Source organism: Anser cygnoides, chromosome 1, assembly GCF_040182565.1.
Source record: "Anser cygnoides isolate HZ-2024a breed goose chromosome 1, Taihu_goose_T2T_genome, whole genome shotgun sequence".
NCBI classification, from domain to species: domain Eukaryota; kingdom Metazoa; phylum Chordata; class Aves; order Anseriformes; family Anatidae; genus Anser; species Anser cygnoides.
The window spans coordinates 123,728,328-123,756,163 of record NC_089873.1 but is presented as its reverse complement, the minus strand read 5'-3'; the positions used below and the strand labels follow the sequence as shown (position 1 = coordinate 123,756,163).

The window sequence follows — 27,836 nt, the reverse complement described above, 5'->3', positions numbered from 1 at the left end:
AAGTGTCTGTTTGTGCTGGATTTACATGGAAGACTAGATAAAACAAAAAGCTCTGTTAAATGCTAGAGTACCAGCATAGAGTAGGTATAACACTTTGGTTTTTAAACATCGGTGTTTAATTCTGCTTCTAAAAGCTCAAGTCCCATTCTTATTCTGATAAACAGCAATCTCTTAAAAATGTTCTGGTCTGACCTCAATTCTGAACTTCAGAGGCATAAAAAGACAGACAAGTCTTTATACATGTATTAGTCACTTCTCTCAGCAGGCTATCAGAAACTGAGATCAGAGATTACCAATACTTAAAAAGTCAAATTCTGCCTGCAGATGTTCACTTTGAGCTCCCACTGAAATCAGCAGGATAAGTTCAGAAAAGGAAAAATTTGGCTCTAAATGAAAACTGTTGATCTAATAATAGCACATTCTACCAAAGTGGGTTGGAGGTAGAAAAAAAAATCAATTTTTTTACTGGTCACCTATTTTCTTCTTTAGAATTCAGGATTTTTTCTACACCTAAGGAAAAAGTTAACTATTATTTATCCCAATGGCCCTTAATCAAAGAGAAATAGTCAATCCGTTCTACTAATAACTGCATTAATTAATACACTTATGCACATTAATCTTCAGGTACATATTTTATTCAAAACACTACTTCTTTAGGTTTTGTTATACTTCTTTCTCATACAAGAATGTTAACATTTAAAATAGAAAAATAATATTAAGATACCTATTATAATCTAATGCAAGAAAAAGTAATTTAAAAAGATGATGTTTTTCAATGGAATGCAACAGATGGAACTATCATTAAGAAAAACAATGAAGTTAATTATGCAATAAATTAGACAAGGTAAGTGTATTGATTATTAGTGTAGAGAACTCTGGACGACCATTTTCAACTATTACATACACAAACACACATGCACATATACATAGACAAAAACACTAGATGTTTGATCTGAAGAAGATAAAAAAAATCTATATGAATACTAATAAGACTCAAATTATGTGTAGGCCACTGTAGGGGAGATTACAGCTCATCTTTTATCAACCAAAAGATACAAGCACTTCTCACAAATACTCAAAAATGATGCAAACAAAAATGTGCTTAACAAATATTAAATTATTCATTTTGAATGCATTGTAATGCTGCCACTAAGCTTCTCTGTCAGGTTGCTTCTTCTCATTCTCCTTTCAGCTGAACATCAGTCTAACTTTTATCTTTCACAATTAGCAGACTTGTTTTCAAAGAATCTTTATCCAGAATAGTCTCTGACTTCAACTCTAGCTAGACTGCATAAGGTGCAAATGTATATATGTGAAGAATGAAATTGCTCTAGTGAAACCTGTTGCAGCTGGAGCCCAGGTACTGGTTCCTTCCCAAAATGTTCCCATCATTCCAGAGTTCCAGAGACCATGTCTTACACTTGTGATTATCAAGAAAGTTAAAGAATACTCACTTTTTGGTTCTTCCTTGTTAGCAGAACAGCATTAACGTTTCTGTATCTTAATGATTCTATTGTATTCCGGTAAATAGTATAGTCAAGGACAGTTTAAAGTTTACAAGGCTACTCTTAAGATTACAATTCTCTGCCTACCCATCACTTTATTACTGTTCTTATGTGAAAAATGGAAATTAAACATTAAAATAGATAGTGTGATATGGTCAAAAATTATATTAATTTCTATAAAACTTTCACTATAATTAAAGTGGTAACACCTAAATCAGAAGAGATCACAAATGTATAGCTTATTTATTGCAAAAGGAATCAGCAGAGGGAATAATGGTTTGCTTTATGTATTTAAAATGAACTTAGTTATGGGCTATTGCCTTAGTTATCACCATAACAAACTCTGCAGTCTTTTGTGACTGATTTCCAAGCAAAGTAAGACAGATGAGGCTTTTAGATTAAATTCGTATCAGTTGCAAATACATGACTATTACATATTAAATAACTGCTTGTGATTACATTTCTTTTCATGTGAGAAAATAAATTCATAAGCTGTTAAAACAAAAGACCACAGAACAGAACTGATTAACTTTCATCTACTACAAACTAAGAACCATAGCAGAACTAACCTAAACTGGTACAACAATGTGATGAAGCACTCCACAGTTTTTAACCCAATTTCATATGTAAAACAAACCTGGGAAAATTAAATTTGCCTCCACGAGTGCCAACCAACCAAACCTACTAAATTCTCTATTGTATAGAACTGTATTTAAAAAGATAAAAACAACATACTAGGCTGTACAACCAATTAGGTGATGTATTTAGCTGAAGAGTCGTTGGTATTTACAACCTCCTGAAAGTTAATCTATTAAAAATGCAACAAATTCCAACTACCATTTTCATCATAGCAAATTCAATAAATTTTAAATTAACAAAAATATTCCTCAATATAAAATATGGACATCTGCAGGATGACAAAGATTTCCAATGAATTTAAATAAGATTTAACTGAGATTTCAATTTATTTTAAAATAAAGTTTATTACATCCTGTTACGGTCATTGATGTTTTATTTTATATTAGTATTAAAACAGTAGCTGAAGAGTTTTTGGTATTTTATAAAATTTGTTTTTATTGACTGCATTTAAAGCTAAAACCATAAAGTCCTCTAAAATGCCATTAGGTCTCTCCTCCTTTTACAGTATCATACTTAGAAAAAATCTCGAATCTACAAATATTTCACAATTACAAAATTTGCTTGTAGAGAGGATCATAATTGTTTCAGGGACAATTTGGGAGTGGGAGGAAAGCTAGCAAATGAAATAGGGAACAGTTATTCTGTAGGAGTTAGTTTTTAAAAATCATGGAGTCCAGCACAGAATATATTAAGAGAATTAAAGGAAGTAAGACAATGTAATTCCGAATGACTTTGTTGTCAGACTTTTGTCAGACTTTGGTGTCAGGCAGCTGGAGTTCAAATTAAATTGAAAAAAAGTGTATGCATTTCAAAGTAGTCTAAGGAGACATCAGAGATAATCATTGTGTGATTCTATCACAGAATGATGTATGTATGAAATGGAAAACTTGAGAAGCATTTGTAGCAGTTGTTACTTCAGTTTAGCCTGAAGGAAACATTAATACTTCCATCTCCTACATGGAAGGCAACTATAGTTTTCTACTTAGCTGTCATCCAAAGGATTCTGTCATCTTTTAGTTGGACAAAATTTAATAATACTTAAGCAAATCTTAGTTCATACTCTAATACTCTGTGTATGGAATGCTTTGGAATTTGGGGGTCTTTAAACTTAAGAATAATAAGGAGTTGAGCTATAGAGGGGAGTAACGCTTGTATGTTGTCAAAATACACCCTTGACCATGAGTACTGAAACTGCTGAAACAATATTTTAGGGCCACTTACTTCCGTAGGCTTTTCTGCAGCAAATTTTGCTAAATGGAAATAGAAATTTGTCTGTAAGCATGGTGAAAACAGTGGTGCACATTTTTTTTAAAAAAAGTGATACACACAGTAAAAATTTGAAACAAGGATGGGGTTGTGCTCTGGATTTGTTCAAAATACCAGACAAGTTAATATATATATATATATATGGTGTCTACTATTAAAGAAGAGAAATTAAAAAGACCTCAAAATGCACTGTTATATGCAATAATGTCATTTTAGACTGGACTTCATGAGCTCTGCTGGCTCACTTAATTTTACCTGAACATAAAATTAACAGGAACACAGGCATCATATTACAGTCTGACCGCAATTTACCGTAATATGGATCTAGTATTGGTATTGATATCTAGATGTTTGAAAATTCTGGTTATGAAATGTAACTTCCAGATAATTTTTTCTTGCATAGTTTCTATGTAACCATTTAAACCTAGTCTCTTCATGTCCAGTATACATCTCTTTTGCTAGGAGGAGATAAATGCGGACTATTGCTGTTTTTAAGTGTCACTCATTATTTTTTCTGTATGTGAGCCCTAATAATTCCTTCCAAAAATATTATTTCTTCAGGAAGGATAGAAGATTATGAATTACTTTAACTACAAAGTAATGTATTATCAATTACATTGTTTCAAATACTTTTTAAAGATTTTTAATGTTTTATTTTACTATGAATGAGAATATAAACTAGAAATTCAACAATTCTCTTTCCTCTCAGAGTTTCCATTGTAGGCAGCTGCCAGCACAGTTCCTTCATAATAGCACTGTAAGAGTCCACTTTTCTGAAATATCTCTTTTTGGCAAAGCAGCAGTTGAACAGTACCAGGATGAAGTACAGAAGAATATAGAAGATTTTTATTTTTTTTTAATGAACTGCCTATGTTCATTCATTGTCCACCAGTTCAGGTTGCTGTTTTAGGATTACTTTGTAAGAATGTGGTATTTTAAGCTTGCCAAATCTATTTCTTTTCTTTCTATGGCCACATATGCACACAACTGAAATTTAGATAATTATTTTACAGGGTTAACTTCCTTTTGATCTCATTTAAAGAAGAGATGCCTAGGGACAAAAGGCTTGAGTGCATATAGAAAGGCATTTTGGAGTAGATGATGAGCAGATCAGTTCATTTCTCAACTGTGCATAAATGCAAGCACTGTTCAGTTCATAATTAGAAAGAAGTTTCAGGTTGGCACTTTCCCGTGAACATTTGTCAGCAGCATACAATTGGCAACAACTGTCAATTATGCTGAAGAAAGCCTGAGCTAAACAGCATACAGTTCAGAAAATAAGGGTTACTTATACAGTGCTCATGTGAATTCCTCATGGCCCTTTGTTTCATAATTATGTAGAAAAGAATTAGTAAAAGCTGTAATATAGGCTGCAAAAAAAGAATTAAAAATAATACTTACAGCCTCTGTGGATACACTTGTTATGTTAAATATATTAAAATTCATAATCTATATACAAAATTCCTAGTCTTTCTGGGAAAGTATTTTATTTATACATGTAAATCTCTAACAACTACAACCAGTTCTTAAGGAGCAAGATTCAGGCTTGCATGAAAACTGCTCACAAGAAAATGCAAGACCTATGGCACTAAATTCTGTTCTGCCTTTTACCATTAACAATCCTCATATTGAATCAAGGCACCCTCCTTATGCGATAATAAAGGAGAACAAATCAGTCTCTAGCAGAATGGAGTCACTTGAAGACAGGGCTACGCAATTCAGCTTTTATTTGGCAGGTGTGCTTGAGATCCACACTTCTGCCTGCAACAAGATGAACCACAAACACTACTGCCTGTTCTATGGTTTGTTTACTTCACAGTGGTTCAGAGAAATTCAGACAGGAGTTATATCCCTCACGGAGTACAAAGGCTCCGCTGTTCATTTATAGCATTGTGTATGGCAGGCAACTGAACTGTTAATAACTGGACCCGTCCTGTGCTGCCAGTGATATGGTAGAGTACCACTAGCAAGAGAAAGCACTTTGCATTGTGCTCTCAAGCATGCTGGATTAGCTGAACTACCTTCAGTAACAGATAAACTGCACAACTGCACCATTACAATCATATTGCCTTCTCAGTCACAAAATTCTGGGCACAACATCCCAAAAGAGTGGCTTTGAGCTTCCAAAGAACTTTTCAGAGCATAAAGTATCAAAATCCAAAAATTCATCAGGGCTCCCTGAATAACCAACAGCATCCATTACTATTAGTATTTCTCATCAGCTAGATGAGAAATAGACAACAAAACAGTGAGAAGGTATCAGTATGGCAAGTAATGACTGGTGCACACTATTAGCATAACCTTTTTTTTTGGGGGGGTGGGGAGGGGAACAAGGAGGGAGAGATTGCGTGTTATTAAGAAAGCTGCATTTCAGTCTGCAGATAAGATTATAAGGTCACCTATATGTGAGAGGGAAAAAAAGGGATAATAACAGGACAAAGAAGCAGAGAGCTCTGAAAGTATGTATGATCTGTAGTCTACGTTGCATTCTTTGGTTGAGGTATCTGAAACTATCTCATCCTCAGAACCAGAGCTAAATACCAGTTGGTACATAAATACAGACCAAGGATCTGTAATAATAAGGCAGTAATACTGATCAAGGATTACTTATTTTGCACAAGTTCAACATCACACCATGACTTTAAGAGCTCCAGCAACTATGACTAAAGAGAACAGTGACAAATGGCACTGGGCAAAGTTATTCCCTGGGAAGATATTCATCAGCTTAGGTTTGGGAAGGCTACTGTGATCTCCATTATGAGAAGGATTTGCAAGAAATCGTATCACAGTAGCTCATTTGACCATTATTTGACCTGATCTGCTCAGATGATATTTGGGGTGCTTAGATATATAGAAGGTAATAGGTACTTTCCCTCACACTGTAGTATCATCAATCATTGTGATACACATCACATACACAAAAAAATAATCTCCCCCCCAAAACAAACAAACAAACAAAAACAAAGCAAAGATGAGAGATGTAGAATACATCAATTTGATAATGTTTGACTGATAATATCATTTATAATGAAAAATCTTCATTGTTTAACAATAATTTTTCTAACTGAAGGCCATACAAACTCTGTCTTCTTCAGCAAACTTAGTTTTTTAATCCAAACATTTTCAAAGGAAAAGTATTTAACCTTTAGGACAATCAATTACTGGGAAGAAAACAAGAAGCAAGAAGAAAACTGTAGCAACCAGGTATATGTCAGACCAGCTTCCCATATGTAGGCCAAATAGCAGATATTAAAGGCATCTAAAATCTCCTGCATAGTTTAATCAGGTCTCAGTGAGTCTCCCAGTCCTTCAGATTGGGATAAAGTCAGTTTTAAAATTCTACGTTAGAAACTACACAACAGCTTTTAACTCATTTTCCTTTCTCAGACACGTATGCCACTTTGGGGGACTAGAGAAGTTTTGGAGCTAAGGCCGGGGTCTGTAGACTGGAAGAGTGAACTAGGATGTAGTTGGAATCGACTCAGTACTGTGCAGGTTGGAGCTTACTTTCCCCTCCCTCCACTTGTCCCTCTACCAGAAATCTCTCTTGCTTCTTCAGCCTTCACTGCATGACCTCCAATTTAGACTAGGAGAAATGGTCTTCATTTCTGTAGCACAGGCAAAGTAGACGCTGATGCTTATCTGGCTAACACTTTGAGCCACTTCTACATACCCATTAAGAAAATGTTCCATATTAGCTTTCATAATCTTATTAAGACTTTCAGGCATTAGACGAGCAATTCTTTCAGTAGCTTGATTTTCCCCTCAAAACAACAATTTTGTTTGAAAGTAATACTTTTACAAGTAATACTTGTAAACAAATGTAATACAGTTACTGAAAGTTTATTTTTTATGTAGTTGTTAAATCTTAGAGAATATAAATATCCATTGCATTTTGTAGAAAGGCCTTGATTTGTTTTAGTTTATTGTACACAAAAGTTGCCAAAATATTTTTTCTCTCTCACATCTTTAATAGCTATGGAAATGAAACATACACACACACAAAAGAGCTTTCTAATTGTTTGGGATTCATTTTAACAAAACAAAGGGAAATAATGAAAAACTGACTAAATTTGATCATTACTGAGATAGTAATCTAAGGTTATCAAGACAAGGAGTAAATAAGAAATGAGCTTACTATCTAAAAATATGTTCAATGTAAAAATGGTACATAAACAACGTTAAAAAACAAAAACAAATCTTGTTGCTACTGTCACAGATAATACACTGTCTTTACACTAAACCCTCTCCTTCAGCTTTTGAAAAAAATAAACCCAAGAATTAAGGCTATGGTTGTGAGAATATTTAAAATACTTTTACGCCTTAGGTAAATATGCTAAGAATATAAAAGATCAAGATCAAAGTTTCTATTGTACATCTAGTTTGGATGTAGCAAATGCAAGCTTGAAAACTTTTAAAGAATTTAAATGCTCTGTTTTATGGTTACATAAATGGTGGTTGTTGATTTACAACTTTTCAAAAACAACTTTCACTCTAAGAAAAATATGGATGTCATAAATATGAATAACTGAGGTAAACCCTAAACATATATTTATTCATTTATAAGGATAGCTTTCAAACTGCAGGCGCAATTGTAGCTTTCTTGCTGGTTATTCATTTCACAATCATGGTTACGTTGCCCAGTGAGTATATGCATCTGTCTTCAGTATCTATGTTGGAATTACATTTCATTAGAACAATAAATATATTCTAGGCAGCACTTTGGGGGACAATTATTATAGTACTCACAGAGTTAAAATTATTCAGCTTTTGCCCTACTGCGTTCTTTCATTACCTAAGCAGTACTAATTATGATCATTTAGAAGCTGCTGAAAGCACAGTATCACTAGAATACCCTATAATTGTCATATAGGATGTGAAAAATTATAGCTTACAAGGATATTAATATATTCTGTATGTTGTTTTTTTTTTTTTTTTCATTTACTGTTTGACTGATGATCTTAGGGATGATAGCCTATAAAATATAAATATTTTAAGTAAATATGGTCCAAATGAGTGTAGGGGGTAGGTGGTAGCATCTGATTTTAAATCTTGAAACAGAATTTTTGGTTTCTGTCTGGCCCTATGCTAAGACTTCAGAATGAACAGAGAGAGTACCTCAGGATTTTCAAAAGCTTTAAGAGTCCTATTTTATCATGGCTGTTATTAGAATTCTATTCCATCCTCCAGGACAGAACTGTAGCACGATTCAGCGCTATAATTATGGAGTCGCAGCTTTATGGTCACAGATTTAGAATTAAGCAACTTGCTTTGTTTTCTAGTAATATCGGGTATTCAATGTTTCTGTTCAGAATATCTTCTTCAAAATCACACACACAAAAAAATCCCTGGGTATAATGGAAGGCATGTTATGATAATTTATAAACAGATCTCTTCTGTTCATATAAAAGAAGAAAAAGAAATTATGCAGCCAACTGTTGATCATCTACCACGAAATTCACTTGTCTTGCACAATATTTGCACAGGACACTCATTAAAACTTCTATGTAATTAAAATTCAAGGACTTTTTTTTTTTTTTAAAGCTACATTTGATTTTTAAAGGCATTTTTTCTTGCCAGTAATCATTCTATTTCCTCTTTCTTAGATCCTAATGATCTAGTAGAGAAAATAGCAGTCAGCTCAGGTCTCTTTCAAAATGACAAATGATTCCCATTTATGAGAATGGAACAGAGGCACTTTGTTCTTATCAAAATGGCAACTACCTCTATTGTGCCCTAGCTGAAGTAATCCTGTAGTACTTATACAGTCTGGCCATGGCTTTCATGCCAAAAACGGACAAATCCTCATGAGTTTTTCCATAAGCAGTGATCTTATGAAGCAACGCCTGAAAGCAGGTAAGCATTATTACTGAAAATAATGATGCTTTTTCCATTTTTTTTGTTTGTTTTTAAACTAAATTAAATATGAAGTCTACCTACCAAATGAGACAGATGACAAATACCACCGTCATGGCAAAACAACACCAAAGCCATACACTTTAAATTATTTAAATTCTACTCTATAACTATACACACAATTATGTGCTTATCCTGCTTACCAAACTATAATAAAGGACATAATTAATTTTGCATACATTCATCATATATTCTCCTATATACCCTGTCTTGTGGTCTTTAAACTTAACTCTGCATTTCCTGAACTGAGTTAAACGGGCTGAGGATATTACACATTCCTATAGTGTTTCTGAAATGTGTTTGCAATATACATTCTCAATGTTGATTCCACTCCATTTTAATTGCATAAATAATAAAACTCTTTATATGCACTTTCTTAAAAAAAAAAAAAGAAAAAAAAAAGAAAAAAAAAGGAGTAAATCACTATATTACAAAGCTGTCTATTTCTCATTTTTTACAAGTTAATTCCTGATTTTGGAATTCACATAATGAACTAGCCAAATATTTTATACTTAAAAATACTGATATACTGACACGTACCTTGACTTTTTCTAAGTGATCCTGCAGAGAGTCAATTAGCAGATCCCCCACTGGCTGCCAGGATGCCTTGAACACTTCAGCCTGGCGTAGTTTCAGGTCCAGTTCATCCATTGCCTCTTGAAGACCCTGCAGTCTTTCAAGAGCATCATCTATCTTCTTTTGCCAATCAGCAGAATGTAGATTCAGCTTATCCCACTCAGTTTTGACCTCATCTGCTTGCCTTCGGAGAAGTTTAGTGACATTCTGGGCCCTTTCCTCAGGTGATAGTTCTAAATGTGAAAGTTGAGAGGCTTTTAAGACATATTCTGACTTAGAAGAAAAATAATTGCTATCTGGGTAAGTCTAAGGAATTCAAAGCTCCCTACAAAACTATTAATAACCAATGACATATTTTTTATATGTAGTTATTTCATATGCGCTCATTTGTGAATCTCTCAAATTTAAATCTTTCCATAACACTGATCAACAAAACATGCATTTAAGTATGTAATGGCATTTTAAAGCTTTTAGCTGCACCTTACTGTGTCCTGATTCAACAAAATAGTTCTACACATATGTAAGTATTAATCACTGTGAATCACTGCAGCTGAGTGGATTTTGGAGCTTTGCTGTACTGGTTTCTCTTGATCTGTTTGATATATGACATATACTTTCTAAACAAATGGTTTAGTTCTGTAATACTTAGACTACAAGCTGAATTCTAGGTTAAATTGCAACTTTCAAACCTCAGATGGAACTACAGTTATAGATAAGTCCAGAAAGTTTAAAGCCTGTTTTTCAACATCTACTTATAAATATGCATGTCTGTGTAGTTCCACAGTGTTCAAAAGGATCACTAAGGGTTTCTTTCATCTATATTTTTAGCTCAGTTTCTGAATACTGAGATTCAGCTTGGATTGTAAAAGGAATGCTCTCACAGTGGCTGGCAGAATTTATTTAATCATTGTTGATCATCACTGATCTTTCCAGCAGTGTGCTATTACAGCTCTTTCCTCAATTACCTCTTGGTTCTGGATAGAGCTTCTCCAGTCCCTCCACAGGTTGCTCTGCCAGGAAGATTCGCACAGTCTCGAGTGCACTCATGATAACAGGTTCTTTTGTTTTCAGCTCCCTCTTGAGAGTCTGTGAGACGAAACAATAATATCGTAAATGGATATATAACGAAAGACTGAGTGCTACCCCTTATTTTTGTCAGTTTAAAAACAAAACTTCCCAAACCGGCTTCCATGTTTACAAGAAGCTATCAAAAATGATGCAAAGACAATAATCTTTGGCTTTTGCTTAGCCTGAAATCAAATTGCATTCAAAATGTATTGGCTGCATGTTACATAGTACCCAAAGTTGCTGATCAAGTTGTTCACTGTGAGATGAACCCCTTTTGCCAGTTAACATAAAGAGTCAACACCAAAATTTAACTGTGAGGGACAAAGCCTTGTCTGGCTCTGTATCAGAGAGCACAAGCTTAGCTAATGCTTCCCAAAAGTAAGATTTCCAAGAATGTGAGGGAAAATCCAATGTACTTTACAGCTAGCACTTTGCTACAGCTGATAGCAATGTTATATCATAAGGAAAAAAAAAAAAAAGGACCTATAGATATTGCCATGCTAACATCTAATTAGTAGCAAAAAACAAGTATTGTAAACCTCTCTTCTAGTAGCACTGTAGATGCTACTCTTCCAAAATTACATGAACTGAGGAGATTTCTGAAAAGTAGAATCAAGGCCATGGTGAAATTTCAGAAATACAGTCTAGTTTAGATGCAGGCACGCACAAGTGAAAATTAAAGAAAAGAAAGTAGTCTTTATGAAGTAGTTAATTCCTAATTCCTTTAAACAGTATTTATTACCAGTTACCACATTTTTAGGTTTAAATGTGGTTAATTCAGCTCATTGTTCAGATCAGCTCTCTCTCCTTTTCATCTCTTCCTTTCTTAACATGCTTTCCAGCACCGGCCTCCTTTCTTGTCTTTTTCTTCCTCTTTTCTGCTTGCACTTTCCCTCTAACAACAGCTCCTCCTCCCCTCTCTCTTCTATTCCCTGATTTTAAAATGACCATCAGTAAGATTGTCAAGGTTGGTATTTGAAGTCTCAGCAGGCTGAAGATAAACATCTCAGTATTATTTAAAATGTGTGTTGGCAGGTGAAGACAGTTTTGTACTGTCTCACACCAATAGTGATATGGAACTATTTCAGTACACACTTTTTTTTTCCTTTTTTTCCCTGTAAGAGAAATTATGATTCTATTAGTCTGAATCCAGAATGTTTGCCGCACTAAAATGCATACGACAGCTGGACTGTGGGTTGCATGTTGTACGAGGTCTTTTGCATGCCATATAGGATGTTGTATTACCTAAATATTTTATTTCATTTTTTTTTCTCTTTATAAAACAGTATAGAATGCATACTGTTTTTGACTGGCAGAAAGGTAAAACATGCAGAAAGATATAGTGTATTGTATCACACAACGTAATACTGCAAAAAGGAGAGCTATATGCTACAAGAGGAAAAATGATATTTTACTCCAGGGACTAGAAAATTATTTTTATAACACTGGAACTATATAGGCTTCCTCCATAATAAATTCACAAAGTCAATTAAATTAAATATTAAACAAAATTTGGGTTACTGTGAACACTAATGAAAATTAAAAATTCAATATTAAAAAGTTCATTACATTCTGAATTATATTGAAATACCTAACAGAACTAATAATGCGAATCACACCTGCAGTTTATAATGTGAGCAGTCACAGGTAAAATATTCTTAATACATTTCAGGAACATAAGCATATGACTACATTATTCTACTATAAATACTAAATAAAATTTTTATGAAGTGGTCAAGAACTGATCATAAGTTTCATAACTGTGAATCATGAAAGTCATTTAGCAGTGTGCTTTCCTGAAGGAAACAATGCAGTCAGAAATGTCAATTTTGTGTCACGGACATCAGTGGAAGTGGGAACCTTTCACAGAACATCTGCTTATCATAAAGGAGCCTATTGTCTCCTGAATAGCTGTGATAAATATTTTAAACGATGATGTTGACCCATAAGAATAAACACTTTATTTTCACAAATAAAGAAGAGTACTGTATATTAACAAGAAAGATACCATTGGACATTGCTCTGCATATAAACTCATTGAGGTTGCTCCAGGGTTAAAACTGCTTAGCTTAAGATATTTTTAGATTTAGAATTTTCTGTAATACGTACTTGACTCTTACACAAAGTGCAATGGAAAGAGAAAGTATAATAAGCCCTTTCCAAGCCTCCAAACAAGGAAAGACAATTGTTTTCACTAGCCTTTGTGCTCATCTCACATTAAATGAAGCCTTCAGTCCCACTAGAGTGCGGCAGGTCTGCAGTTCAAGCAAGCCAGTAGGTAGCATAGCTTAAAATGTTCCCCTGTGCACTGTGTGCATTGCTCTCATCAGGTGATGTTGAAAGTGACGTCCATAGTCATACTGTTTTTGTTTGTTTGTTTGTTTGTTTTCAACATTACAGTTTTATGCCAGCTAAAATATACAATATGCTTTATGTATTATTTTTCAGAAATGTTTATGTCCAAAACCAATCAAACAGAAGGCACATACAGAAAGGTCTGTTTCCGCCCCACAGAGCAGGAAGGAGATGTAGATATTCTAGTAAGGGAACACAGAGCTGCAACAACTCATAGGATCTATAAAAGTCAGAAATGCCTTTAAGCTACATATTTGGGAATGAGAAGTACTGCTGTATGGAGTGCTGCTGCTGCAGTCAGGTCAGACCTAGCTATTTACATGTACAAATGACGAGAAGGACAAAGTATCTTCTTTCAGCCTGTACTGCTTTTGCATAAAGACCATATCAACCAAATACACATGGTGACATTTCCAAAAGAAGGTTATAGCCACATTCTTCCATCATCTCATGTGCAACAGAATAAGGACAACATAATCAGATATGCATACTGCATCCCATAAGGTCTGTGATCAGGAACCATCACATCTATCTTCCCAAAATGATAGAAAAATACTAATGGTAACTTTCCGACTCCACAAATTTTTGCACAAACAGAAAGAGTCTCTTTTACTAAAGGAAAAGAGTGAGCCAATGTGTTAAATGTTTTCCATTTTTTCCAATCTGGATGTTGGATCTAGGGAATGGGATTATAGTCCATAAATCCAGTTTTAGAACAGCACGGTGTGATGCTAAGATCTACTTATTATTCTCATTGCCTTCCCTAGCTTTGATCTGAAAACTTCTACCAAGTGTGTTAAAATGTATTTCAGTATAAGAAATTAAAAAAGGATAGAATGAAAAAATATGAGACTGAAGCAATAGCACAGAACAGAATTAAAAATGATGAATTTTCACTTCATACTATCCCATTCCACAAAACATTCTTACTGTATGAAGCCAGCTTTTCTGATTAAATTTTTGTTTTAAAATACATACACACTACCACTAAAAATCATAATTAGCAATAAATTACATTTTTTCTTCTTTTGGAAAAAAAACTAATCTATCTAAATCTCTGACAAATACATCTCTATAATAAACAGACCATCATTGATAACAGAATTAGCCTAAATGAATGTCTAATTTACAGCTAATTATATCAGGCTAATTTCATTGAATTCCTGACCCTCTTCCACACTTTGTGGTGACTATAGAGGAAATCGAACATACATAATGTATGACCTGCCAAAAAAACAAGTAAACTACTTTATTTAAACATCTCTATTTGTCATCAGCACTACAGCAGTAATGGCATTCTGTCTACCACTTTAATAATGCATATATTGATCAGCTTATCTCAGACCTCCACTACCTTCTCATGGATGTCCAGAAATCTCTTCGGCTGGAGAAACACAGATTGTTTAAATTGAAAGATGAAAATAGAATGGGAAAACAGAGTTATATTAATAAAACTGGCATTAATCTCTATGATTAGAAAAGCAGATGCTTTTGCTTTTAATGAATTTTAAGGAGAAAGAGTACAGTTAAATGAATTCAAGATGCTTCCCAATCAGAATGCCTTTTAAAAATGTGTTCGGTCTTCAAATTTAAAATGCAGATATCAACTGTGCCACGAGAACAGGTTCATGTATTGAAGCACAAATTATATTCCTCAGGCACATTTGCTATAGATTCCATGTGAAAGGGTTTCCAGGGACTTGTTAATAATTAACTACTGTATTCATAAATGCTATTTATGCTGGTAATACAATCTCCACACAGAAGATGTGGCAACTCTTAAAAGAATGACAGAAAAAACAGACTACCTGTGCAATGTCTAAATTACAGTCCAGGAAACTGAGATTAATAGTGACATGTACACAGTTATTGACATGATTTCATTAAAACACTATCATGACTCATAATAAAGCAAAGAAAACTTCAGGATAAAGAAATGATAGTTTGATGAACAGGAGTATTTCAGATCACTGATTTTAAAAATGAAAACAAAAAAACACAACCAAACTTGCACATTCTAGGACTTTGGCATAGACACATTTTTCTTCAGATGCCAAAAATCAACAAAATGATCCACATATATATTAGTTCAAACAAATTGCACTTATGTGGGCGTATTGAGGATAAATTCCAAAGTGCCTTCTCTAAAAAGCATCTCACATTTATTATGGAACAATGAATCTGACTGCGTGTATATCTTTTTTTCCTCAGTAGAGTTCAAGCTCTCATCTGGCATAGATTCAAGCACTTGAAATTTTCATCTGAATCCTACTCTTAAAATTTTTAAAACCAATCTTGGCAACTGGGAGCATTCAAATGATAAGAACAAACTTCTTTTTATTTCTGCTATGAATATCTGAGGTATTCCAGATAGTCTTCTAAAAGATAGAGAGATTAAATATAAGTTATTTATTTATTTTTATTTTTTATTTTAAGTTACATTCCTTAAGGAACAACAACAACAAAAAAAAACAACAAAAAAAAACCACACCAGCTTCTAATACATGTTTCCCTGCTGAGGCTTTTTTCTTCTTTCCAATGAAGAAATTACCTGGGTTGTCTTCTGGTTTTAACTGGCAAAAACAATTCTTCACAGAAAGAAAGACTTTGTATTGACATAGAAAGACCAAAGCTGGAAGTTTGGATTGAAACAGGTAGAGACTTAGTTTGTTTACATTGAGAACAACATGAGCAATCAACAGATTCATGTAATCAAGTTCAAAATTTAACTACTCTCTTCTTTCACACTGAGAGCTAAGGTGGTTTTTTTTGTTTGTTTGTTTTGTTTTGGGGGGTGGTTTTTTTTTTGTTGTTGTTCTTGTTTGTTTTAATCAGGGACCCAAAACTGTTGAAAACACAGCTTTTCACCAGAACTGTGCTCCAGTTTTATGCTGGAGACTTTTACATTTGAGGCGTAAACCTTCTTAAAAGCATTTTTTTGATGTTCAGAAATGGACTAAGCTGTTCACTCAGAAAGACTCTTTGTATGTCTGCTTCTCTAAAGAAAAACTTTTAGAGTAACAGAAAGTCCATAAAGTTTAGGAAAAGAAAAAAAAAAAAGAGTAGAAAAACCCCAAGCTGCAAACACAGATTTTGTCAAAGACGATCTGAAGTCAGAAGAGTTCTCCAGTGATTGTTTTTCCCTCCTTCTCTGTAAGAGATCTTTGAAGAGTAGACAGGGTGACCTAATTTCAAGGATTATATTTTGTTCTTTTTTCCCACAGGGTATCAGAGCACCTACAGCTAGAAAGGCCTCACATTAAACTACAGAAGTGCTACAGCATGGGAAAAGGAAAGAAATGTTATTTCTAAAAGGAACTAAAATGTTCTAGCTTTGATACGAAGAAATGACTGAGACATGATGACCAAAGATTTGTGTCTGTATGTATCTGCATGTGGGAGAGAAGATAATCAAAAAGGAGAATTGAGAAGACCTATTTTGTAAAGTCACTTTGCACCTATTTATAGTACCTTACTTTTATGTAACACTTCTTGTCCCTGAAAGTTTTAAGCACTTCGGTTGATTTGCGAGTGACAGTCACTTAGTCCATCACTGAAGTCTTGCCACCTTTATGATGAATTCTGGGAACCTTTTGAATAGCTTACAGAATAACATACAACATTAAAATTTTATGAGAAGTAACTTCTCTAGCTGAAAAATTTATTTCTTTGCTCTAGGAGGAAAGGTAATGTTTTCAAATACTCAAATATGAATCAGATGACAAAAGTTCTGTCGTGACCTAGAAAATGGACCATGTTGCCACTACTCCCCATCAGTCTGCTACTGTGGGCAAAAGCCTATTTGCCTATGACAAAGGCCAAGCCTAGTTTTATACAAGATTTTGGGACTTTTCACAAACTCTGCTCTCCCGATAACTTAAAGCATAAAGATATGTCATGTTCTCTTTCTAAACTTGATCTTCTCAGTGTTTGCTCTCAACTGTACTCTTTGGGATGAGGTAGAACAATCATTTAGAGATATATCTATAGTACAGCTATCTGATGAATGAGGAAAACACAGGTATTCCAGATCCAATTTCATTTTATAGAACCATTTTTAGATTTCTCCATGCAGTAATAAAAACAGAGATCTAGGAACTTCAGTAACAGTTCTTTTTGACAAGTTTCACAAATGGTATTGTGAAACAGTATTACATATATGCAGCACAACATTTTGTGATGATGATCACTAGGTCTGTAATATGCTTTTCTCATAGTATCAAGCTGTCTGGGAATGGCATAGCAAACTACATTTTTTTTACTTGAAAACAGACATCAGGTTAGCCTGAGACAGGTGTAAGCTTGATTCAGCTTAGGAGTACATAATTAAAGCATACCTTTCCTAAAATAAATAAACAAAAATATCAATTCAAACTTTGTATGAACAGTTATTCAAAAAAAATCCCATACAAGAGTTGCATTTACGTTTCTTTCTACCACAAAGCTTAGTATGGACCAGTCTCCATGTGATGCTCTGCTACTGCCTTTCCATAAGAATTCCCTGATGAAATTAGTACGAAGCAGGGACAGAAGCAATCAGTAACCAGAATAGTTTCCTGATGCACACAGTTGTGCATTACAACAGATATTAGCTACTGTTTTCATAAATATTCCCACAAAAACAACAGAAAAATGGGGTTTTGAAAAGAACTCATAAGATTTAAATGCCTGATCCTAAAAAAAAAAAAAAAATCAGAACTACTTATTTAATCTTCAAATAAGATTAAATTAATATTTGCTCTAGTCATTAAAATTATCTGTCTGTGATAGCTCTATGAAAATGCTGTGTAGCTTTTCGAAAAAGCTAAGCAACTGGTATGCTTAACTTTTTTGAAAAACAACAGCATTTTCATAGAGCTATCACGGACAGATAGTAAATACTCCCTTCTCCAACAGACTAATTTTTTAAGCTGTGTTTGAAAATTGCAGCTAGTATTTTCATGTAAAAGTTCAGTTTTCATTGTCTCTAGCATATATCTTAAAAGGTATCTTTTTCCAACACACACTGTTTCACCAAACTCTAAGCTGCAAAACAAAAAGCAACAAAACAATCATTTGAAAAAAATCATACCCTGTGAACATCATTCTGTTTCTGCACAGTGGGAAGATCTCCACCAATGGGTGCTTGCTGTTTTAATTCATCCTCCTTCAATTGCAGCCATGCTAGAAGTTCCTGAAGGGAGAGATGTAAACGCTTCCACTGGTCTGTACTGGCTTCCAAATGGGATCTGAAAGCATGCGTTAAGTATCAGATACATTCAGGCTAAGTGAAAATAAAAAAAACCAAATTGTGCAAACATTTACTGATAAAGATCCTAGTGTTTCATTAATTTGATGACTTTTAAAACAAAACTTTTAAAAAAAGTTTCAGTAGCTTTGAATCAGAGTCTGGCAACATTGATTTAAATTTGGTTCCATAGTCCTGGCCTGAAATGTCAACACATTGATAGTTGTGTTGGATTGTCAGTCTCACTAAATGTTCACAAATATTATGCAGGACTAGTATGAGAATAATTTACTCATCACTTAGGATTGCTAGTAGACTAGAGATATAGGGCTCTCTACCAATTGATTGGTACTCTCTACCAAAATGTAGAGAGTACTTTTCAATTCAGAGAAGAGTAAGTATTTCTCCAAACCATTACACAAACCATTCAACCTCACACAAGATTCATGTGGCTGCTCACCTTTAAGATAAGAGAACAAATACTTCCCAGAAAAGTAACAAGGAAATTGTTAAAGGAACATCTTATGCTGCACAAATATCTGTGCCACATGAAAAGAGGTGTAAATGAAACTAATCAAATTACTGGCAAATTTTAGATACTACTACTTTATGCAAGCAAGCTCTCCACCAGAAGGTGACCTTCTAAATATTTCCTCTGCACATGTGTAAATGTTGCATTTTTAACAGTAATTTTCAGCAACTACTTTCTGTGGAGAGAAAATACATGATAAATCTTTGATTGATCAAATCTTCAGTTTTGTTTATATCATAGATAATCACTATAAAAGCCTGTCTTTCTAGACTTACGAATATGCTGCTATTGTTCAGTTGCTGATCAGGAAGAAATTCCCAATTCATTCCCAGACAATTTAAGAATTCCTCTTAGAATTTCAAATGAATAGCACTATTATATAGCAGTAAAACAATAAAATACACTATCAAATAAAAATAGATTTTCTTTGTCTCATCTCATTTGTTTAACTTCCAACTTTGTTCATATAACATTTCTCTTAATTTTCAGTGTTTGCAAATAAAACCACGTTTTCTGACTGAAAATTCTACTCCTCACATCATATAGAATGGGCTATAATAAAATGTGACAAAACTGGACTGAATGCTTTGCAGTCTTTATTACTTAGTTTGGATATGGAAATGAGGAATTCCTGAAGGTAAGGGTTAGAACTGCCTCACAGAAGGTACGCTGGGGGAGGCCAGACCTGCGGGTGTCCAGGGCCAGGGAAGTCCCAAGATGCCTCTGAAAGCAGCAAGGTGGGAGAGAAGCAGGGCCATTTTATGGAGAGTTGCAGGGGAGTTGCAGGAGAGTTGCAAGAGCAAGCATCACAGGGCTTTTGGAGGGGACACAGTCAAGGGACAAAGTTTCTGAGTCAAGTCATCTGTCTCCCAAGTTGATCTCAGCAAATGTAAGCTTCCACCTCCTCCAGACAAGGGCAGCAACTGGAGGTGAACATGAGGGTCTTCTCTTTTTCCCTGCTTCCTCAGGTCTGGCTTTGCAGGGAGAAAACACAAGAGTGGTCCGAAGAGGTTCAATCACTGCTGCTGTGCTCTGACCTTTCCTAGTACAGTGAATGGCCCTCCCAAATCCATCGTGTTCTGACCTTCCTTCAGTTTTGTGAATATATATTTGTACATGTGCATGCTAGTACACGTTATACACACACACTCATATATTTATAAATGTATTCATGCACGTGCAGACAAAACAGATAACAGGAAATAAGTTTAAAATCGAGTTCTTCAAAGCAAGGAAAGCATTAGGATAGACTGTGCTGACTTGCCGTAATGAAAGCAAGGTAATAATGGAAATGAACTTGGCTTCTCTTGACATCTACCATACATTTTACCTAGCTGAAATGCACCAGACTGAGAAAAGAACGCCCACTCAAGCTAAGGGACAGGATGTTTTTTCTGTTTCAGCAGTCTAAAACTTTCACTAAATAAGGAGAGTCATGTGACTGATGTCTGGGGAACATTTCATATTTCTGCTCTTACACCTCTTTTGAGTAAATATTACTAGTCATGATGAAATCTGTTCCATACTGTGTGATGAAAAGAAATAGCACCAAGCACAAAATTGAGAATAGCCTGTTCATTCAATCTGGTGGCCAGCAACATTTAACTTGAATGTCTTAGGGGTTGCAAATTGATTCTTATCCTAGTCAGTATGTTGGGCCTTTTATTGAAAGCAAGTGTTTTAGAAAAGAGTTCTGTTTCTTTGAATGTTTAATGCAAGAAGTCACTGCGATATAACTAGGGTTACTACGTCTGATGATCAATGGCAGCAATATATTGAACCACAAATACTGAAGGACAGGTTTAATATTTAATTACCGATATTTGGCCAACTTTGTTTTTTTTTTTTTCCTCAAATATCACTGTATTTTGTCAAATTCATGGGTAACATTTATCTTAAGAAATAAATCTCAGAGAGACCTTGAAGTATTATATCCTTCCTTTGCTCCTCAGAAACAAAAGGAGGAATGTGTCTCCTTCTTTAGCTACTAATATATTTTCAACCTGACACCCTTCATTTATTTTTAATGATTGATGTTATGAAGATGGCTTTTGTCATTACACAGACTGACCTCCCTCAGGGCCTGAGCTGAAAAGAGCTAATATTTCATACATTACTTTGAAAAACACTTCTGCCTTTTTCTGCCTCTTTTGCCTCTGAACTACCACCAACACACAGCAAGTGAGCAAATGAAAAAAATGCCCGAGACTGAATGCAATGGAGCCAGGCTGTCTATTGTGAAAGACGTTATTTCTGAAGAGAAGTTTTCTTGATAGTTTCTTTTGAAATTTTCATCCCACTGAAGCCTATATGTCTACTTCATGATTTGTAATATTACCATTTATTATATTTTTTTTCTTGCAGGGAGAAGTTTTTCCTTTTACAACACTACATATGGATTTCCTTTTACCCCTGGATTTTACTTGATAATTCCGTCCATTTCCCAGATAGAAGCCAAAATCGTAAATAACGTCTTCTCATTTGCAAGGCTATTCTTAGTTCTGCACTGGAAATGGCAGCCTCAGAAATAAAGCTTATCATAAATATAGGTTGTCTAATCATTTTCTTTCATGACTCAATGATAAGTCATATCCAACTCTAAGAACTCTACATTTAGAGGGGGTACACTTACTTTTTAAACATGCTAATCTTTCCTTTTGTAATTACAAAACCTCATCATATGTCTCAAATCCTAATCCCCTACTATCATTTTCACACCAAAAAAACCCTCTGATAATTCTTACAAAGTTAAGCCAGCATTCAAAATAGCATTATTCATTTCAAAATGGATAGAAATAGTGCTATCAGTAACAAGTTCAAACTCTTTTACTGGTAGAAGGCAGATGGAATGTCTTACACACCAGCTGTAGACTTTCGCTTACATTCATGTCCTACCTAATGTTTAGAGATTTCTTCCTAAGCTCGCTCCATCTGAAGTTCATGTTATCCAGACGTCTCTGCAACAGGACGGCATCCTCAGAGCCTTCCAGGGATCTTAGTATTTTCTGCCCATTTTCATCCAGGTTGTGGAAGATGTCAGTATGAGTATCGATTTCTGCCTGTAAATCCTATGGAAGTAATAGAAAACAAAATGTGTGATTTCTTACATAATTATAGAAGCTTTCACTTCTCGAAAGAGTGGAAAAATCCAGAGTCCAACACAGAGTTAGCACAGATTTCAGTTACTCCCTTCATGGCAATATTGTGTACTATACACACAATCACCTTTCGTTTTTGCATGAATCCATTGAATAAGGACTGTATTTCCATATGGAGCCTACTGAACAAATTTAGAAAGTTGAAGTCTAGCTTTTGAGCAGCAACAAATTAAGGACAAGATATATTTACTGTGCTGATGAGGAAAACAAACAAACAAATAAACAACCCCCCTGGGATTTCAGGTAAATCTGACCTTCACGTGATAGGTCTTCCTGTGCAACATTTTCAGCTTGAGCTGGGGACTGCAGCACCGCTCCTGCTGCATGGCAATTCCAAGAAATCTGCGCGTCTGCAGCAGCAGAGCTTTAAAATGCCAAGTTCCCTTACATTCTGTTGACAGAACGCATTTCAGATCACAGGCCTCAACAGTCAATAGCAATAAACAGCTACTTTGTGCTGTACCAAAACACTGGTCAGGGCCATGGCTGTAGGAGGGCCTGAGAATAGCAAAGACCCAGAATATGCCACCAACAGCTTATGTTGAACAGCCAGCTCTTCTTATCACTTTGTAACTGCAGGCCAGCTCTCCATTTTAAATTCATTTTTCCCCCTCATTTTTAGCAAGGCTGCTTCTGCCAAGAGAACATTCCTTCGAGAGCTGCCTGGTACCAGCATTCCTGCCTGCCCACGCGCTGAATGGAGCCTTTGTGCACGGGCTGCCCTGCTCCAAGACGCTGCACGCTGCAGCCCCGCGAGGTCACAGATTCACCCGCAGAGAGCAGCAGCTGAAACAAGCTCTTTAAGCTGAGAGAAAATAATAATAAATTTAAACACACATACACAAGCGCACACGTAGTTTATACATAGCCACATTTGCACAAAATCGTTTCTGCTTTCAAACTAAGTGCACCGACTGAGTGAATAAAGCTCTTCATTTTCTCATGGGATGCTTGGGCACTAAGAGTTCTGGTTGTGGTTTCTTGCTGCCTGAAATGGGAATGCTGGGGATGAAACGCGAAAGGGGAAATGGCTGATGGCATTTGCGGGCAAGACCCAGAGCTAACTGAACATCACAGATGGTCCCCAATGGAAACTTGTTCTAGCTTGCTTTATAAAAATGACTTTGAAGGAAGGAAGCACACAACTTGCCTACTTGGTGTGTTCCTAATTGAAATGGTTTGGTTGGATTTTTTAAGTGCGGTGTTAGCGACACTGAATCATAAGTAGGTTGTCCTTGTTCAGCTACTGCTATTCCAAGTGCCATTTGTTGTACTTTGCTGGATACCCATTTCATGCACAGCAACGATTAGCACTGTATTTGGAGCAATTTCAAGGAGGGCTATGAATGCCTGTGGTACAGTATAGGAGTTCTTATCCAAATACTTATCTATGTTCACCCTAGCAGTATAATAGGAATGACTTCGGAATACACCAGAAGTAATTCAGCAGAACGCAATTGCATTATAAATACTGTATTTATTGATTGATGTTAAATACTCACAGGAATGAAGCCATTTTCTTAGCGCAGGCACTAAATGTGGCAATTGCAGTTCTAATCTAAGAATGGGAATTTCATCACCTGACCTGACACACAGGCTAGGAATTTTGAGAGAGTAAGAATTAAAAATCTTTTAGGACCTGATGTAAAGTTGCACCTACCTATTTTAAAATAGAAGAATTCATTCTATCTTTCAGAGGAAGAGAGAAAGAATGCTTTTAACATAGCTATAAACTGGGGGAAAGCAAGACTTGGCCCTCAACAGAAAAGACAAAGAATCCGTATGGTTCTTCAAAATAGGCAGAAAAACATATTTTTGTCAGTCAGGAGGTATTTAAAGATGTTAGGGACTTTATAGAAAGACAGTGGAGAGTTGCATAAAATAAATGTATAAATTTATATAAACGCATACACATTCCTATCCTCAACAAATATATAAAAGTTCTATGCCAGAGTCGTAGATTATAAAAACAAACAGAATTTTCCAGAATTATTCCTTTTTGAATTTAAACATATATTTCAGAGAAGCAACCTATTCTGATTTTTAAAAATGCTATTATTAAGGTACATAAACGTGTATGATATTCCAGGTATGAATACCATCACTTGAAAATTTGTACTTTATTTCAAGTCTGAATGTTGATAGCTTCAGTTTCCAGCAGCTATATTTTATTTATGTTTGCTTGACTGAAGAATACTTTATTACTAAGTTCATTCTCTTCGTGTATGTATTTAGAGATTTTAAGTCAGTCCTGAGGTTATGTACCATAAAACTGAAGTAAATAGCCAAAATAATATAAGAAAGGAGAAAGTTCATATTAAAAAAAATAATAAAATAAAATCACTTTTAATGTCTATATACTTCTGAGGTCCTTCCACATTTCAAAATAGATAAATCTATTGCTGTATGAAAGAATTATCATATTTTTACCTGTTGCAAAAAATTCTTAGTTTGTAGGGTGGTGATGAAAATAGCTTCCTCTTCCTCAGCGAGAACATGAAATATGTACATCAAATAACTATTCACAGTAGGAACTTGTCAAATCAGGGCCCTCTTGGTATTTTATCACACTCAAAGTACTTTATAACAGAAAAGTAAAAATAAATGCACTTACACACTTTTCTTGCCTTTAGAAAAACTCTCTTATAGTCTTGACATTCTGTGCTTTTCTCCCCACACATAGATATTTCTGATAATAAAATTAAGCCTATCTTTTTTATTTCAGAATGCTACAGAGTACCACAGTCAAACCGGACAGTTAGTTAAATGGGTAACAAACATGAAAACTGAAGTACTCTTATCAGAAGCTAGTATTCAGGACCTTAGTCCAAATTATCTGTGTAAACTACACATCTTCTAATAATCCTAAAAACAGTTCACTCCATCTATGCAGGTAACATAAAGAAACAAGACAACAACAGAGGTATTCACTCCATTTTGGTTGGTGTATTTCAGATCCTTTCTTTGTGACTCCTTGTCCCAAGAGAAGCAGAGTGCATGTATGAAAAAGATCTATAAATCTTTTATTTGTTTTCTGAAATAAATAATTTCCATGTTTCAAAAATAGAAGTGAAAGATCAATATGAACTAGACTCTTTTTCTTGACAAGAATAAAACAGGAGGATGTACTTCAACTTATAAATTGCTATTTGCAAAAGTCATTACACATCATACCAAGAAGCATCGAATATAGACTAAATATAGACTATTTATTGCCTTTCATCTTTTCCATTGTGTTCAAGCACACATAGGAATTGCAAAGGATGAAAATCAATCCTGGTATAATTTTGCTAAGTTACTGTTGGACTTAAGCTGTCTCTGTACACTGCTTTTTTGTTGTAGTGGTTATTACTGGTGTTGTGTGGAAATACATTCTCTTGAAGAAGGTAGAAAAATAAAATACAAATAACAACAACAACAAATACAAAAACAAAACATTGGCTATGGTAACTCATTGATGAGTAATGATTATTAGCCTAAGTTAATTTTCAACTTTCCCACTTTTTTTTTTTAAAGGTGACTAAGAGTGAACTACTTATAAAGAATTGCCTCCCTATCATGACAGATTTGCCTAAGAATTCCATAGTGAAATCCTCCTTTATTAAGGCAAATGATAGTTAGATGATAAAGTGTATTGTAAGACTTGCTCACAGAAACCTGGTTGAATAGCTGTTATAGGTTTCTACACATTTAAAAATGTGCATTCTCTTTATTATACTATATAGAATAAGTCTGTATAGTATTTATGCTTCTCAGTAATTCTGTTCAGCCTATACAGAATCCAATTTTATATCAAAGGTTAGAAGACTTCATAAATAGCACAATGACCACCTTAATTTCTATATGCTTCCTCATTATTGAACAACACTTGAAACCGTAAAACCATCAGATACTCAGCAACTCAGGACTAAGAATGATAATCCCTATGATAATATCACATAGCAGATATAATCCTTTAAGAATTCAAAAAGATGGGTTATTTTATCAGAAATAATTAACAAACTAGTGTAAAAATCCTTCATATCCCATATGCAATACATGGGAATGACATATGGAGGACATGACACATTGCAAATCTGCCATTATTTTGGCAATAAATCAGAGAGGAATTGGTAGGCTGAAAGTAAAATTAAGTCCCAGAAAAAAAATAATTAGTTACGTTAGTTGGACTACACATGAGTCAGACTAAGACATGGAAATTAATGTAGCGCAGCTGACAAAACATTTATCTTTTACAAAAGGTAGAAACAAAATTAATTACGTAATAATTTAAAGAAATTAAAGCACTTAAATCCTCCTGTACAAACTCAGCTCTGTCCTTGGAATTGTGCTTTTCATTTCTAATGAAGCATTTTACATTTTCTAGTTACCATAAAGTTACTAATAAAATAAATGGGGTTAATTGAGTAAGAAGGCTCAGAAAATTAAAGACAGTACCATCTGATTAAAGGAAATCAGCATAGAGGAAGAAAATTCGTCTTTACTATCAATAATTAAAAAACCAAAGTCAGTCTGTATAGTTACCTACATGTACTCAAAGCATCAGCAATTCAGACCTGAGTGGCTATACATTACTCAAAAATACTATACTGCATGGTACTAAGGTTCTACAATACTAATACCGAAATGGTTAGAAAAGCTACCAAAAAATTACTGAAAAAAAATCCTAGACCTATATAATTCTACTCCAGCTGTGTAGTTAGCCAAATTAATCATCTTCTTCATACTGTCAGAATAATTTATATTTTCTCAGAAAAATTTCTGGGAAAAAAATAATTTTAAAATAGCATAAAATAGTGGCATATTTACATAAGCTTACATAAATACACATGAAGCATAGGAACTGGAGGGAACGTCTATTTTGCAAGCCTGTGCAGCACAGCTTAGGTACCTTAGTGATGAGATGCCAGCTTATGCATCCTACTTGCTTTTATTTAGCTACATGTCTAAGCTGCTGGAAATCTTCATTTTTGCCTAAAACACTAAACTTGGTGCAAGGGTTCAGAGAGTTTGACATCTTTTTTTTCCTTTTTTTTCCCTTACAGACTCTAGGAACTTTTGGAGGTGCAAAGATCCATGCATATGGCACCTTTGTCAGGATCAGGGATTATTCTTTTGTCTGCTAGAGAAAGGAATAGTTTCGAGGGTTATGTAGTTCTGGTGATGTTGAATTAATGGCTACAGCACAGGAAGTCCAATGCATTTTTAAACGCAAGAGCTAGAACTCAGTGCAAGATGCACTTGATCTATTTCCTTTGTTCCTAGCAAGAGTAAGTCAGTTTGCACCATTCTTTATGATTGTCTTTCCTTGTGAGCTAGTCGTTACCTTCAAAGTATTTGAACAGGGAGAAAAAAAAAAAAAGTCACTTCTTGTAGGTTGGAAACACTGTCTTTTAGATTAATGCTGGAACATAATTCTGAAATATTTCTTCTGCTTTGCAAGACACTACTGGTCCAACTGGAGTAACTGCTTTTAAATGTAATCGTTCTTCTCAGACCCAGTTATCCTTTTTTTTTTTTTTTTCTTCTTTCTTTCTTTCTTTCTTTTGGAGCTGTAGATCAAAATACAACTAATTCAGGTAAGAATTTGGGAA

At 34.6% G+C, this 27,836-nt stretch overlaps 1 protein-coding gene across 24 annotated transcripts in view; it reads right to left on the bottom strand.

Moving 5' to 3' along the window:
* The window catches only part of DMD (dystrophin), a 1,239,454-nt gene that overhangs the window by 177,510 nt on the left and 1,034,108 nt on the right, over nucleotides 1-27,836 (bottom strand). For 21 of the 24 annotated variants that reach the window (XM_066990426.1, XM_066990448.1, XM_066990428.1 and 18 more), the window contains 4 exons: nucleotides 21,980-22,152; nucleotides 18,397-18,553; nucleotides 10,868-10,988; nucleotides 9,867-10,135 (listed from right to left, as the gene is read on the bottom strand). In XM_066990426.1, the coding sequence (XP_066846527.1) occupies nucleotides 9,867-10,135; nucleotides 10,868-10,988; nucleotides 18,397-18,553; nucleotides 21,980-22,152 (720 nt within the window). Of the gene's footprint in view, nucleotides 1-7,980; nucleotides 8,081-9,866; nucleotides 10,136-10,867; nucleotides 10,989-18,396; nucleotides 18,554-21,979; nucleotides 22,153-22,496; nucleotides 22,628-27,836 lie in introns of those variants that run through there. The other 3 variants (XM_013192682.3, XM_013192681.3, XM_066990443.1) reach the window with 3 other exon arrangements.